At 37.9% G+C, this 13489-nt stretch overlaps 3 protein-coding genes across 3 annotated transcripts in view; all 3 read right to left on the bottom strand.

Moving 5' to 3' along the window:
- The window catches only part of cldnj (claudin j), a 33895-nt gene that overhangs the window by 19036 nt on the left and 1370 nt on the right, over positions 1-13489 (bottom strand). The window contains exons 2-3 of the mRNA XM_028464276.1: positions 4999-5104; positions 4751-4929 (exon numbers count right to left, since the gene is read on the bottom strand). The gene's annotated coding sequence lies outside the window, so the exon portion shown is untranslated. The remainder of the gene's footprint in view (positions 1-4750; positions 4930-4998; positions 5105-13489) is intronic.
- On the bottom strand, positions 716-1781 carry LOC114474176 (claudin-4-like). Its single transcript, XM_028464275.1, has one exon. It carries the CDS (start codon positions 1599-1601, stop codon positions 963-965), a length of 639 nt encoding a protein of 212 aa, XP_028320076.1. The 5' UTR covers positions 1602-1781; the 3' UTR covers positions 716-962.
- cldna (claudin a) lies at positions 2745-3801 on the bottom strand. Its single transcript, XM_028464278.1, has one exon. It carries the CDS (start codon positions 3712-3714, stop codon positions 3088-3090), a length of 627 nt encoding a protein of 208 aa, XP_028320079.1. The 5' UTR covers positions 3715-3801; the 3' UTR covers positions 2745-3087.

The raw sequence follows: 13489 nt of genomic DNA, 5'->3' as shown, positions 1-13489 counted from the left end.
GAAAAAGTGGCACAAATTGATCAGCTGTTTGTTAATAAATGTGCCTGTGTGGCATTTTTCATTAGCAAATTTAACCAAGAATTGTCTTTATGGTCAGACTTTATTGAGTTAAAAATAGAGATTAATATCATATATCGACATTTTCAGAGAAAAACATCAATAGTTTTGGTTCATATCGCCCAGCCCCGATATAGTATACATCCGGGTATTTCTCATGTACATATTTTCATACTATCTAACACGTACATACTCATTTTGAAGTCAGACTTTGTATAAGTAGTACGTTAGGATGGCATTTGCAACACAGTGTCTCAACACATGAGACACAAATCGACACGCACACAGTAGTGATAAGTACATGCACGTTCGCGCACACGCAGAGACAGACGGGGATACACACACTGTCTGTAAATACACACAAAGCTTGATGAACCCTCCGATTAGCGCAGAATCTGCTCTTTATAGAAGCACAGAGTCAAAAACATCACCGTGGGAACGCACGCAGCAGTGGCCTTCCTCATTAGAAACAATGCCCACTGAGGGCTGTGATTGGAGGAAACCCTCCTCCCTCCTCTCAGCTTTTATAGGAGGGGCGGGGCCAACAGTGAAAGTTGATGACGCAGGGCAATCCAAATAATCCATCTCAGCCAATAGAAAAATTCAATTGTAATAGCAGCGTTCAACCCCTAGTGGCCAGTAACTCTGACATTTTACAACTAAATAAACAAAATTAAAATGCCAGGATCAATCAACAGCACTACTTAATACCCAAATACATATGTATTCAGCAGAAAACAGGGTTTGGGGTTTAGTTACTCTCTAAAGATTTTGATAATATTGTGTTATCGGTGACAGTTTCAGTCTTTACGTTTGAATTGAAATCAATAAGAAAAGGATTGTTAACTGATCGATAAGTGTCTTCTCCTCCTGATTTCCACTAAAAACACGTCCGTCCAAGGCGTTCAGACGTATTCCCTCGATGTGGAGACGGACCTGACCGGAGTGAATTTGGGCACGTAGTGGGGCTGGTGGTGGTGTTTGGGGGGACAGTTCCAGCACAGCAGCCCCCCTCCCATCAGCAGCAGGGCGGCCGCGGCCCAGCCAATGTACAGCGACGCCCCCAACTCGAACCTCTGGGCGGCAATCACCAGCGGGTTGTAGAAGTTGGTGATGATGGTGTGGGCCGACCAGGACACGGGGATCAGGACCAGCAGGGCGGACACCATGAACAGGACCCCGGCCGCGATGCACGCCCTGGCCTTGGAGCGTTCCTCCTCAATGCAGTTGGTGCACTTCCCTCCGGCGATGGACATGACGACCCCGAACAGGCCCGTGATGATGGAGATGATGATCATGGCGCGAGCGGCCTGGAGGTCCTGGGGCAGAGCCAGCATGGAGTCGTAGACCTTACACTGCATCTGTCCCGTGCTCTGGACCACGCAGTTCATCCACATGCCCTGCCAGATGGTCTGAGCCGTGATGATGTTGGCGCCAACGAACGCCGTCACCTTCCACATGGGCAAGGCGCACACCACGATGACCATGAACCAGCCAATGAGGGCCATGGAAATCCCCATGAGCTGAAGTCCCTGAGAAACCATCACGACGATCAACAGGAAACAAGTGACGAGCAGTCGGATGGTGTTTATGGTACGACCGGGTGAGAAAAAGGGGAGCAGACATCAGGGGGTGTGATACCACAGCTCTGTGTTCTCATTGGTTGGTAGAAGTTTACACACAAACAGAGAGAGAGAGTCACCTTCAACTATGCTGACCTGGCAGAAACTACATGAGTCAAGGTCATAGGGAAGGAAGGAAGGAACGTTAGGCCCTTATGAAGAAAACATTAAATCCATAGTGTTTAGTGCTGCCCCCAAATACAAATACACCAAAAACACACAAAAATGACAGAAAGGAAAAAGAAAATACACAAAATGATTTAAGAAATAAACACACGTGAAGAAAACACATTAGAATGAGTACAAAATACACAAAAAAAAACAAACAAAACAAATGAAAAACATACAAAAATGAGAGAAAGCCTTAAAAATGATGAGAAAATACATAAAATGACAGGAAAATACACAAAATAACAAAAAACTCTTTCTTGTTTCCTGTATTAATGATCAGATTTGTCATTTTTCTAAATGTTGACATTAATGTTAATAATTTGGCCCTCAGGTCAGAAATAATGATTTCTCTGGTCTAAATGTACGTTGGTCTAAATTAACACACACACACACACCAGGAGGTCACGAACTGTCAGCATACTGACATTAGCATTAGCCTAGCATTAGCAATAACCTAGCATTAACAGTAGCCAAGCATTAACATTAGCATCAACCTAGCCTGGCATTATTGAATTTTTAATTAATGTTTTCAGTTGTCAACCTTTTTGATTTGTAAATTTTTAATAGTTATTAAAGTAAATCTTGTTCTTTTTTCTTTAAAAAACAAGTTTTATCTTTTCACAAGAATTTGACCAAATCCTACTCCTCATTTTTATCACATTTATTTCCCCCCCCAAAAAATTATATTCACTTAATTAATGTTATTTAATTATTTGGCCATTTTAAACTTGTTTTTTAGTTTTCAAGCATTTCATTAAAGTAAACTTTTTTTTTACTAGAAATTTCTAAATTTGTAGTCCTTTAAAAAAAAAAAAGTGTGTCATGTTGCTGCAATACACTTCAATCAATATGATTTAACATGAGACCTAAAATAAAATACACACAAAGCACAACAAAAGTACAACAAAATCTTTATTTACATTTTCAGATCAAGGCATATAAAACACACATAATGAAATTGAAATAATGCAAAAAGGAGTTAAAAAGGATGAATTAATACAAAAACAAACAGCGTAAGAATGACATTCCCGTGCGTACGGATGTTGTTATATTTGTTCCTTTCTCTCGCTCCACATAACAGTTTTCTGGGTGTGGCGCTCCTCGTCCTCTCAACAAACCCTGAAGCGATGCAGTAAAACAAACTCTCAGAAAGCTGAAGCCATATCGCGTGGTTTCCAGGTTTTAATCACCATTGAGGGTCCGGTCCCTATGTCCAGTCTCATGGAGCCCCTCCCGCTCAGACGTAGTCCTTAGGGGCGGAGGAGCGCGGCGGCGCCGAGTACTTGGCCGAGTAGTTGTCCTTAGGGGGGCAGTTGGCACAGAGGAGTGCCCCACCGAGGATGAGGAGGCCAGAGGCCCCCCAGCCGATGAAGAGCGCGGCCCCCAGCTCCCTCTTCTGGGCGCTCACCTGCATGGGGTTGTAGAAGTTGCTGATGATGGTATTTGCCGTCCAGCTCACGGGGATGAGGCAGAGGACGCCGGCGATGATGAAGATCACGCCCGCCGCCACCCCGATCCTGGCCTTGGCGGACTCGTCCTCCACGCAGTTGGTGCACTTCCCCCCGGCGATGGCCAGGAGGACCCCCAGGACGCCGAGGAGGATGGAGATGATGATGAGGGCGCGGGCTGCCTGCAGGTCCCTGGACAGAGCCAGCATGGAGTCGTAGACCTTACACTGCATCTGACCCGTGCTCTGGACCACGCAGCTCATCCAGATCCCCTCCCACGTGGTCTGAGCCGTCACGATGTTCTGGCCCACGAAGGCCGTCACCTTCCACTGGGGGAGGGCGCACACGATGATGGCGCCGATCCAGCCGATAATGCAGAAGGCGATGCCTAACATCTGTAGCCCTGCTGCCACCATGATTGATTCCTCTGTGCTGTGATAAAGAGTTCTAACGACGTGTGATGGAGGTCCGTCCTCAGAGCGAGTGTGAGGAGGAGGACGTTGGAGGAGGCCTTTTATGGCCCCTCACATGCACCTGTCACACCCACCCATGGTTCCCCCGAGGCCAGACGTGTGCCATCATGTCCGTCTGTGTCACCCAGCAGGTGGAAAAAGGCTGGGAGTGACTCACTGGAGTTGATCCTCAGAAACACCAGGAGCCACTCCTTTAACTCACAACACTTGGAGCACTTGGGGTCCTTTGGCAAATTTCTGTTTCAGAAACATTTGTCATATTTCACTTAATTCAGGAACTACAGAGTTTGATTTAAATATGTGTCCAAACCGTTTAAAGCTTCAAACACTTCCCCTCACCATCTTCTGATACATAATGAACAGATACACAAAGACTTTTCACAGCGTAGGGAGATTCGTTTGAAATGTATAAACTCTCTGAGGGCCAAATTATATGAAGTTAAGCTAAAGTTGTTGCTTTTTTTAATCTTTGTTACTGCCTTACTTTTAAAGCCAAAAGTTATTTGTTGAATTAATGACGGGTGATGATGAATGTAGTGAGAGAGTTACTGTATAGAAAAGAAATAACATTTTAATCAAAAGACTGATTCAAACTTAAAACCAATATCCAGAGTTTCTGAGAAATCTATGTTTATGTAACGAGTCATTCAGTTGATTCAGATGTGTTGGAGCAGGGACACATCCAAAAGTCTCAGGAATTCGGCCCTCGAGGACTAGAGTCTGACACCCCCGATCTAAAGAGTCTTCATGGGATTGGTTGGTATCGTCACCAACAGATGTACTCACACACCTCAGTTTAATGAAAGGTTTTAAGAGACAATGTGGAAACATAGATGTAGATACAGATAGATCTATCTGGCCTTGGATTTGACCACATGAAAAAAAAAACCTTAAATCCTCTAAAACTACTAGTTGTTCTGTTAAAATGGAATTTTAAAGGAAAGATTCAGTTTGATCGACTTGAAGAACAAAGCCTGACCTTGCTGCAGCGTCGCTCCTTGTAGGATGAAGAGTTGGAGAGGTCTTCCTCCACGTTCTGTAGCTGAGTTATTGCTGGTTCTCCACAGCAGAGCGCAGACATTAGGTGGAGGTTGTTAGAGAGTCACTGAGCATCATGGGTCTGATCCCAGGGAGCAGTGAGACGAGGCCGAGGCAGATCTGGGATTGATTCACAAAATGAATGGAGGCAGTGTTTCAGAGCCAGATCTGCTGTTAGGACTATAATACCTCTATTTTATCCCAGGTGGGATCGTTACAGGTATACGTGAGCCCGGCCATGGAGATTGGGTTCCACACACGAGGAGACGGCAAAGGAATTTGTACAATTAGGATCCTGAGGAGAGATGGCTGCAGGTCAGGATCAATCCTCAGAGAGCGTGCACGCTGCGCACGTGCACTAATGAGCACAGAGAGTCCAAAGCAAGGATTCCCAACCAGGAGTAACACACCTCCAGTATAAAAAAGACCAGAAACGACCCAAAACAAACACACAAAAGGGCAGAAAAATACACATGGCAACAAAAATACACAAAACGAGTCAAAAACCACCTGAAACGACACTAAAAACACACACTATGAGTCCAAAAACTACAATAAAAGTTCACAAACACACAAAATTACAAAAAACCTACAAAAAATACATACATTACAGAAAAATACAAACAATGACAACAAAAATACAGAAAATGACAAATATCACATATTATATAACAAATTATATATATATAAAAAATAAATATGTACAAAAATACATACAAAAGGGCAAAAAAACAATGAACAAAAGAACAATACACAAAAAAACTCTCAAAAAACACATAAATGACAACAAAAACACAAAATCATGATAAAGACACACACAAGTGCTGAAAATATATAAAAAATGACTCTAGACACGCAAATCCATAACAAAAAAGAACAACATGACTCCAAAACACGCAAAACAACAACAGAAACACAGAAAATGACAGAAAAATACACATGGCAACAAAAATACACAAAATGAGTCACATAAAACAAATATTACCAAAAAAAAAAACACAAAATAGCAACAAAACACACACAAAATGATTCCAAAAACTACAATAAAAGTGCACAAATAACACACAGAATTACAATATAAATTCAGAAAATGACTCCAAAAAACATATATTACAGATTATATAATAATAACTACAAAATGAATATAAAAAAATAAAACAAGTGCACATAAAATGAGAGTTCACAAAATGACAGAAAAACACACAAAGCAACAGCAAAGCTACACAAAATTACTTCAAAAACAAGCATAACAACAAAAACACACTAAATAACTCACAACCCAACCCACAAACCAACAACTAACACACACTAAATCAGAAAAAATATATACAAAACGACTGTAAAAACACAAAACAACAACAAAAATACAAGAAGATTATTTCAACAACACACAAATGACAAATACAACAAAAATGAGTAAAAAATAAATAAACATTACGGGAAAAAACACACAATCTCACTCCAAAAACTACAACAAAAGTGCACAAATAACACAAAATCACAATATACTTTCAGAAAACAACTCCAAAAAAAACATACATTACAGAAAAATATACACAATACTAACAAAAAAACACAAAAATCACATTTTCTATAGCAAATGATACATATATAAAAGAAAGATGTACAAAACAAATGCAAAAACACAAAACGTTTTTGCATTTTCAACAAGAAAAGTTTTATTTATATTATGAAAGGGTTCAAAGTCAATTTAATTTGTTTTTAATAAATGCAATAATCATGAATAAATGAAATAATTTACATTTTTATGCCTTATTTTTTCCTTTTTAAAATATCAGATGTGGTGATACCAGTGTGTGTGTGTGTGTGTGTGTGTGTGTGTGTGTGTGTGAGTGTGTGTGTCAGAGGACGTGAGAAAGTGCCAGAGGGAGAGGAGGTGTGACAAGTGTCAGCAGGTTCTGCTATTAGTCTGAGACAAGCCCAGGCTTCACAGTTACCAACGGCTTTATGTCTCAATAACTCACACTTATTCTGATTAATAATCACTAGTGTTGTGTTCAACACCACACTATCCCAGACCAGAATGCACAGAGACCAAGACCATAAACATTTTTTTTTTTAATTTAAAAATTTATATAAATAAATGAAATTATGACAAGGTTCAACAGTTAAATAACATTTTCTCTTTAGTTTTAGTTCCTTTTAAATAAATGATAAATTCACAATTATTCTACACATTTGAAAACAATATTTTTATGTCAGCTGAATGTACAGTCAGTGTTTAAAAGTATTTCTGCCCAGAAACAACATGGCTGGTCACCTACACACCACAGAGTGTTTCCTCTTTGCTGTGATGTTACAAATATATTCTTTGTGGTTCGTGAAACCAAAGTTCACAACCAACAAGTTAGCGGACATGTTTAGCTCCGCCTCTCTCTCCTGCTTGTGTGTGTGTGTGTGTGTGTGTCACACACACGTCACTCAGTCACATTAAGGAAGGCTGTGGTCATTATGATTAAAGAATGAATAAAGGATTGTTTTATCCCGTTATTATCACATTATAAAAATGTTTAAAAATAGCAGGACTTAGTGCTGGTCTCCAACGGTCTTGAGGGAAAATCCCGAGTCCGAGACCGAGTCCATTAAAATTTGGTCTCGAGACCAAGACCGGTCTCAACTACTACAACACTAATAATCACTGATTAATAGGGAACACAACAGGACACTTTCATGGACTTCCTCTAATCTGGTCATTTCAACATGTCAGGAATGTGATTACATCATTACAGCTCTCAACGTAAACGCAAAACATGACCCAAAGCTACCCAAATAATACACAAAACAACACAAAATGATAGAAATTACAAAAAAAGACAATAAAAACACAATATGACAGCGAAAAATGCACAGAAATATTCGCAAATCACACTAAATGACTCCAAAAAATGCACAAACACACAATGAATCAAAATAATACATACAAAATGACTCCAAAAACACAAAACAACAACAAGAGAGAATACAAAATGACAGAAAAATATGCAACGTTTTAGCAAAACTACATAAAATCACTTCAATAAACACACATGACAAAAATTATAGAAAAAAAATACAAAATGATATATAAAAATAAGCAAAAATGACTCCAAAAACACAGCATAATACACAAAACAACTCCAAATACACACCAAATGTAAAGAAAAATGACAAAATACACAAACAACAAGCGCACACAAAAAGAGAGAGAAACACACAGCAAAGTTACACAAAATCACTTCAAAAACAAGCATAACAACAACAAAAACACACAAAATGACAAAACAAGTGCACATAAAATGAGAGGAGTTTACAAAATAAAAGGAAAAATACAAAATGACAACAAAAACAAAAACACACACAAACCATGTGTTAATGCTCAGTCATCATTATTGGTCATTATTCTAGATGTTGACATGAATGTTGATCATGTGATCCTCTGATCTGATACAATCACATGTTTGTGGCCCCCGCTGTAATAACACCCCCCCCCCCCCCCCGTTCCCAGTAATAAAAGCAGAGATCAATGATGTGTTTAATCTGTCACTGATTGTCTTTGTGTTTTGGTTTCTGACCTGAACCATGAATAAAGGGAGTTTCCTCCCTGACTTGTTTGGAAATGTGTGAAAAAAGCAAAGCATCACAGTGTGTGTACGTGTGTGTACGTGTGCGTGCGTGTGTGTGCGTGTGTGTACGTGTGTGTGATGTCACCGTGTAGAGACTCTCGGTCACAGTATCAGTGAGTAACTAAACATCAGCTGAGTCATTGTCACATGACACAAACAGAAAGGAAAGGAAAAAGCTGCTTTTGAATCATTAAAATATGAAATTATTACAACATTTAGAACAAATTACCTTTAAACTGTGCGATGTATAATGTATAAATAGGATAGACCTGTATTCCTAAGGCCAATACGTATTTGGCAATTGTTCATGTGAAAAACATCTTATTGTGTGGTTTATGTTGTTGAGTAATGTAACTTTATGTTGTTCTTTTTACTAATTCAATTGAAAGTAATAATTCAAGATAAACAGAAGACTGACCTTGACCTTAAATATGACCTTGAGCGAAGGTCAAGGTCACACATTGAAAGGAAATGTGGTTCAATGGTACCAGTCTGAGCACTGTATCTCAATGTGTGGCCAAGTTATAGGAGAACATTTGTTGTTTTTTTTTTAAAGTCATGAACTTTGACCCCTATCGATCTTTTTACTGGTAGGTCGTACAGAATCCGTGTATCATTCGTTTTTCATTATGTAACAAAAACATGAAAAACGAAAAAAAAAAAAAACTCATTATTTGATATTTGTTTCCAAAACCAAAATGAAAAAACGGAAAATGCGTTGTTTTTCAAATTCAAGCTCTTTTGCTTCAGTACAGAAAACAAAAAACAGAAAACGAACATCTGTATTCATTTTCTCCATCACCGATTTGCCAAAGTACGTGACCTGGAATTGAAGCGTTACACATTCCGTGATATCTTTAGCTCTGCAACACTTACGAGTCTCTAAATCCTCCTAAATGTCCATGAGGAGGTTCTGTGCCCAACACCAGCTAAAGCGAAAAGGACACGTTTCTGATGCACAGTTGGAAGCAGCGATCTTATAATGCCGAACTGCCGTTAGCATAGCCGTTAGCGTCAGATGAGAGTACACTTCCGGGTCACGTACTTTGGCCACTCGGTAATGGAGAAAATGAATACAGGTGTTAGTTTTCTGTTTTTTGTTTTCTGTACTGAAGCAAAAGAGCTTGAATTTGAAAAACAAGGCATTTTCCGTTTTTTTCATTTTGGTTTTGGAAACAAATATCAAATAATTAGTGTTTTTCATGTTTTTGTTACATAATGAAAAACGAATGAATGAATGACACACGGATTATACACCTTTGGTACATTTAAATAAAATACACCACTTGTGATGAGATTTTCATAAATGTAAACATCGAACTTCTACAATAATTATTCGTAGAGATATGGAAAACGTCTGTGACATTGTTCCTATAAGATGACACACGTGTCATTAGTGCTGCATTAATAGTTACAGGACTTTAAACTGCCAAATACAAATAGACATAATGACACGTCATGAAACAAACAATAAAGGTTAGAATTAGACTTTGAATTAATGGAAACTAGAGATGTAACGATTAATCATAAGGCAGTTAAAAATCGATTCATAGGTATCACGGTTGATATCGATTTTCTGAAAATTGAATCGCAGTACTTTTTTAAACCAGCAGAGGGCAAGTGTACAAGTGTAGGCGGCGGGCGGAGTCTGCTAATACTTTCTTTCTTATTTTTATTTTATTTAACCTTTATTTAACCAGGAAAAAAAATCCCGTTGAGATTAAAAACCTCTTTTTCAAGGGAGTCCTGGCCAAGAGGCAGCAAAGTTACAACACTGAACAGAAATACATTTACATTACATTAAAATGACACGATAACATAAGAATCAAATAAAACAATTACAGACAACTGAGGCAGTCTCAAATTCTCTCAGTTTCATTTTAAAAGCATTCAGGGATAACAATTCAGTCAACTTCCAGTCTCTTTACAGTGTGTTCCAAGCACAAGGAGCTGCCTTCTACTCTTAAATATGTTAGCGCCGAAAGAATATCTGTAATATTACTTGAATATCGGTAAAAGTCACGTTTTTCTATTAGCTCTGTCTGCTAGCATAGCTTCTCTTCTTCACTGCAAGAATTTCTGCATGCCAACCGACCACTGTGTTACCAGCGCCCTCTGCTGGTCCAAACAAATATGACGTAAATCAGTGTAATCACGGTTTTTTTTTTTTTTAAAGTCCAATTGTTAAGGCACAAAATACATTTTCAGTTGCTCTTTTAAAAGAAAAAGAACTATTATGCAGTTTTGCATTGTTTATTATAGAACCAGAATTTAAATGAATAGGCTTCATTTTCATTTCTATTATTCCTTTATTTATTTCATTCAAGATTTATTTTTAGTTAAATTGCATTGTTTTGAATAGTTTATCAAGGGATTTTTTTGACAATGAAATATAAAAGGAAAATAATACAGTATTTTCTAGTTTTTTTCCCCAAAAAAAATTTTGTCTACAGTCCCATTTTGTAAAATAAATCATGAGAGAATCGTATCGTGAACCCAGTATCGTGAATCGAATCGTATCGGGAGTTGAGTGAATCGTTACATCCCTAATGGAAACAAATGACAACTGTAAATTTGTCTATTTTGAGTGTAGAAATGAGTTGGAAATCTGTCAATTACAATTTTGCCCATTAGAGTTTATTCCAGTTGGGATTTTGTTTGTCTGGAGTTTCTCCAATCTGTCACTGTCTACTAAAACTTTACCTGTTGGGATTTTTCTCGTTGGAAAATTGTTCATTGGAATTTTGTTCGTCTATATTCTATCCGTAAAGAATGTGTTTTGTTATGATGAAAGGACAAAATCCCAATGGACACAATCCCAATTTAATTCTAATGCATAATTTGAAAAGTAAAAATCATATTTTTCTAACATGGGGTTGGGCTTTTGTTCTTTGAGATTGAGTTTGTTCGGAATCTGATAGCGTCTACTAAATGTGTAAGGTATTTGTAGGGATTGTCCATTGGAATTTTGTTTGTTCGGATTTTGTTTGTTATGGTTTTGCCAGTTTGACATTTTGTCCATTTATGATTTTGACTTTGAAAATTTTTCAATTACAATTTTGTCCATTAGAGTTTATTCCGGTGGGGATTTTGTTTGTTTGAAGTTTCTCCAATCTGTCACTGTCTACTAAAACTTTATTTGTTGGGATTTTGTTGGTGGAGAATTTTTCATTTGATCTGTTCAGAAGTTTTGGAAGTGTTCCATCTCATATTATTCATTGGGATTTTGTCAGACTGGATTCCATTTGTTCAGATTTTGTCAGTTTGCAATTTTGTCCATTGGGAGTGTGTCAGAGTTTTGTCCGTTGGGATTTTGTTTGTCAGAATTTTGTCCATTAGGATTTTATTTGTTGGGAGTTTGTTTAATCTAATATTGTCTATAAAAATGTGTCTCTAGAAAATTGTCCATTGGGATTTTGTCCGATTGGATTTTATTCGTTCAGATTTTGTCTATTGGTGTTTTGTTTGTCACAATTTAGTCCATTAAGATTTTGTCTGTCAGAGTATTTTTCCATTGGGATTTTGTCTGTTGGGAGTTTGTCCTATTTAATATTGTCTGTTAATTTTTTTGTTTTTTTTTTTTGCCTGTGGAAAATTGTCTTTTGGGATTTTGCCTTTCAAAGTTTTTTCCACTGGGATTTTGTCCGACTGAATTCCATTTGTTCAGATTTTGTCAGATCGAAATTTTGTCCATTGGGAGTGTGTCATAGTTTTGTCCATTGGGATTTTGTTTGTCAGAATTTTCTCCATTAGGATTTTGTCTAATCAAACATTGTCTATTTAAAAACATTTGGAAAATTGTCCATTGGGATTTTGTCCGACTGAGTTCTATTTGTTCAGATTGTGTCTGCTGGAGTTTTGTCCATTGGGATTTTGCCTGTGGAAAATTATCTATTGGGATTAAGGTTAGGGTTAGGGTTAGGGTTAGGGATTTTGTCTATTGTGATTACGTCATGGATTTTGTTGATACACTTCCTGTTGCAGCTGCATGTAGACGCCATAACGCTAGTTTATATTGATTTCCTTCCTATTCTAAGTTAATTCTTTACTTCTAATTCTTATTTTCTGGGTATATTTATTTTCTTCTTTTTTTTCCCAATTTATTGTTATAATTTTGGCTTGGCTGGAATGTATAAAAATTAAATGTAAAAAATGTAAATGTAAAAAAATTAAAGGCAAAAGCCCTGATTTAATTAATTAATAATAGTTATGACAATAAAAACCACTGGAAATGAAGATAAATGATTACTTTATAGTTTAGGGAGTGACTGGTTCTGTAATGTTGCTGCTACAAACAGGAATTAACAATATTAATGTCAGTGAATAACAACGAGGAACAAAGTTGCTTCCTTTTCATTTGAAAACATTGTTTAACTTCCTCTAACTTGACCTTTTCCACTGTTCCATAGACGCCATCGCACCTCAGAGCGTTTCTCTGTGTTTGGGACCAAATCCACACAGAAACATCGTCAGTGGAAGGAAACACGACTGTGGAAAGTGTCGTTAGGAAAGAGGAACACTGGCTAACTGGTCTGACTGGTTTCCACTCCCAGACGACTGGTGCAAGGTTCAGCTACACATGTGGTGGCACGTCAGAAAAAAGCCCCTGCTGCTGCTAATGTGAGAAACAAACACAGAGAGAGAGAAAAGCCCCACGTGCTCAAAGAGAACCTGCAAACTCTGCTAAAGTACAGAGTAACGCCTACGTAAAGATACTAAACACAAGTTCACAGTTGCATTCTGGGACATTTCTTGACTGTGGTTTCATGTTGATGAGGAAATCTAAGAACGTACTTTGTTATGACGACAGGACAAAATCCCAATGGACACAAACCAAATTTCACTCATGTATAATTTAAAAAGTAAAAATAATCTTTTTCCAACATGGGGTTGGGATTTTGGTCTTTGAGATTTTGTCTGTTCTTAGGATGTTCTTAGTCTGCTGGAATTTCTTCAGTTGGGATTTTGTTTGTTGGCATGTTGTTGCGATTTAATCCTTTCGGACCTTGTTCATTGAGAAATAGTTCTTTGAGATTTTGTGTGTTGGGATTTTCTTA

This window comes from Gouania willdenowi, chromosome 13 (genome assembly GCF_900634775.1).
Source record: "Gouania willdenowi chromosome 13, fGouWil2.1, whole genome shotgun sequence".
NCBI lineage: Eukaryota > Metazoa > Chordata > Actinopteri > Blenniiformes > Gobiesocidae > Gouania > Gouania willdenowi.
Note: the sequence above shows the minus strand (reverse complement) of the source record. Positions and strands in the feature narration are given on the sequence as shown.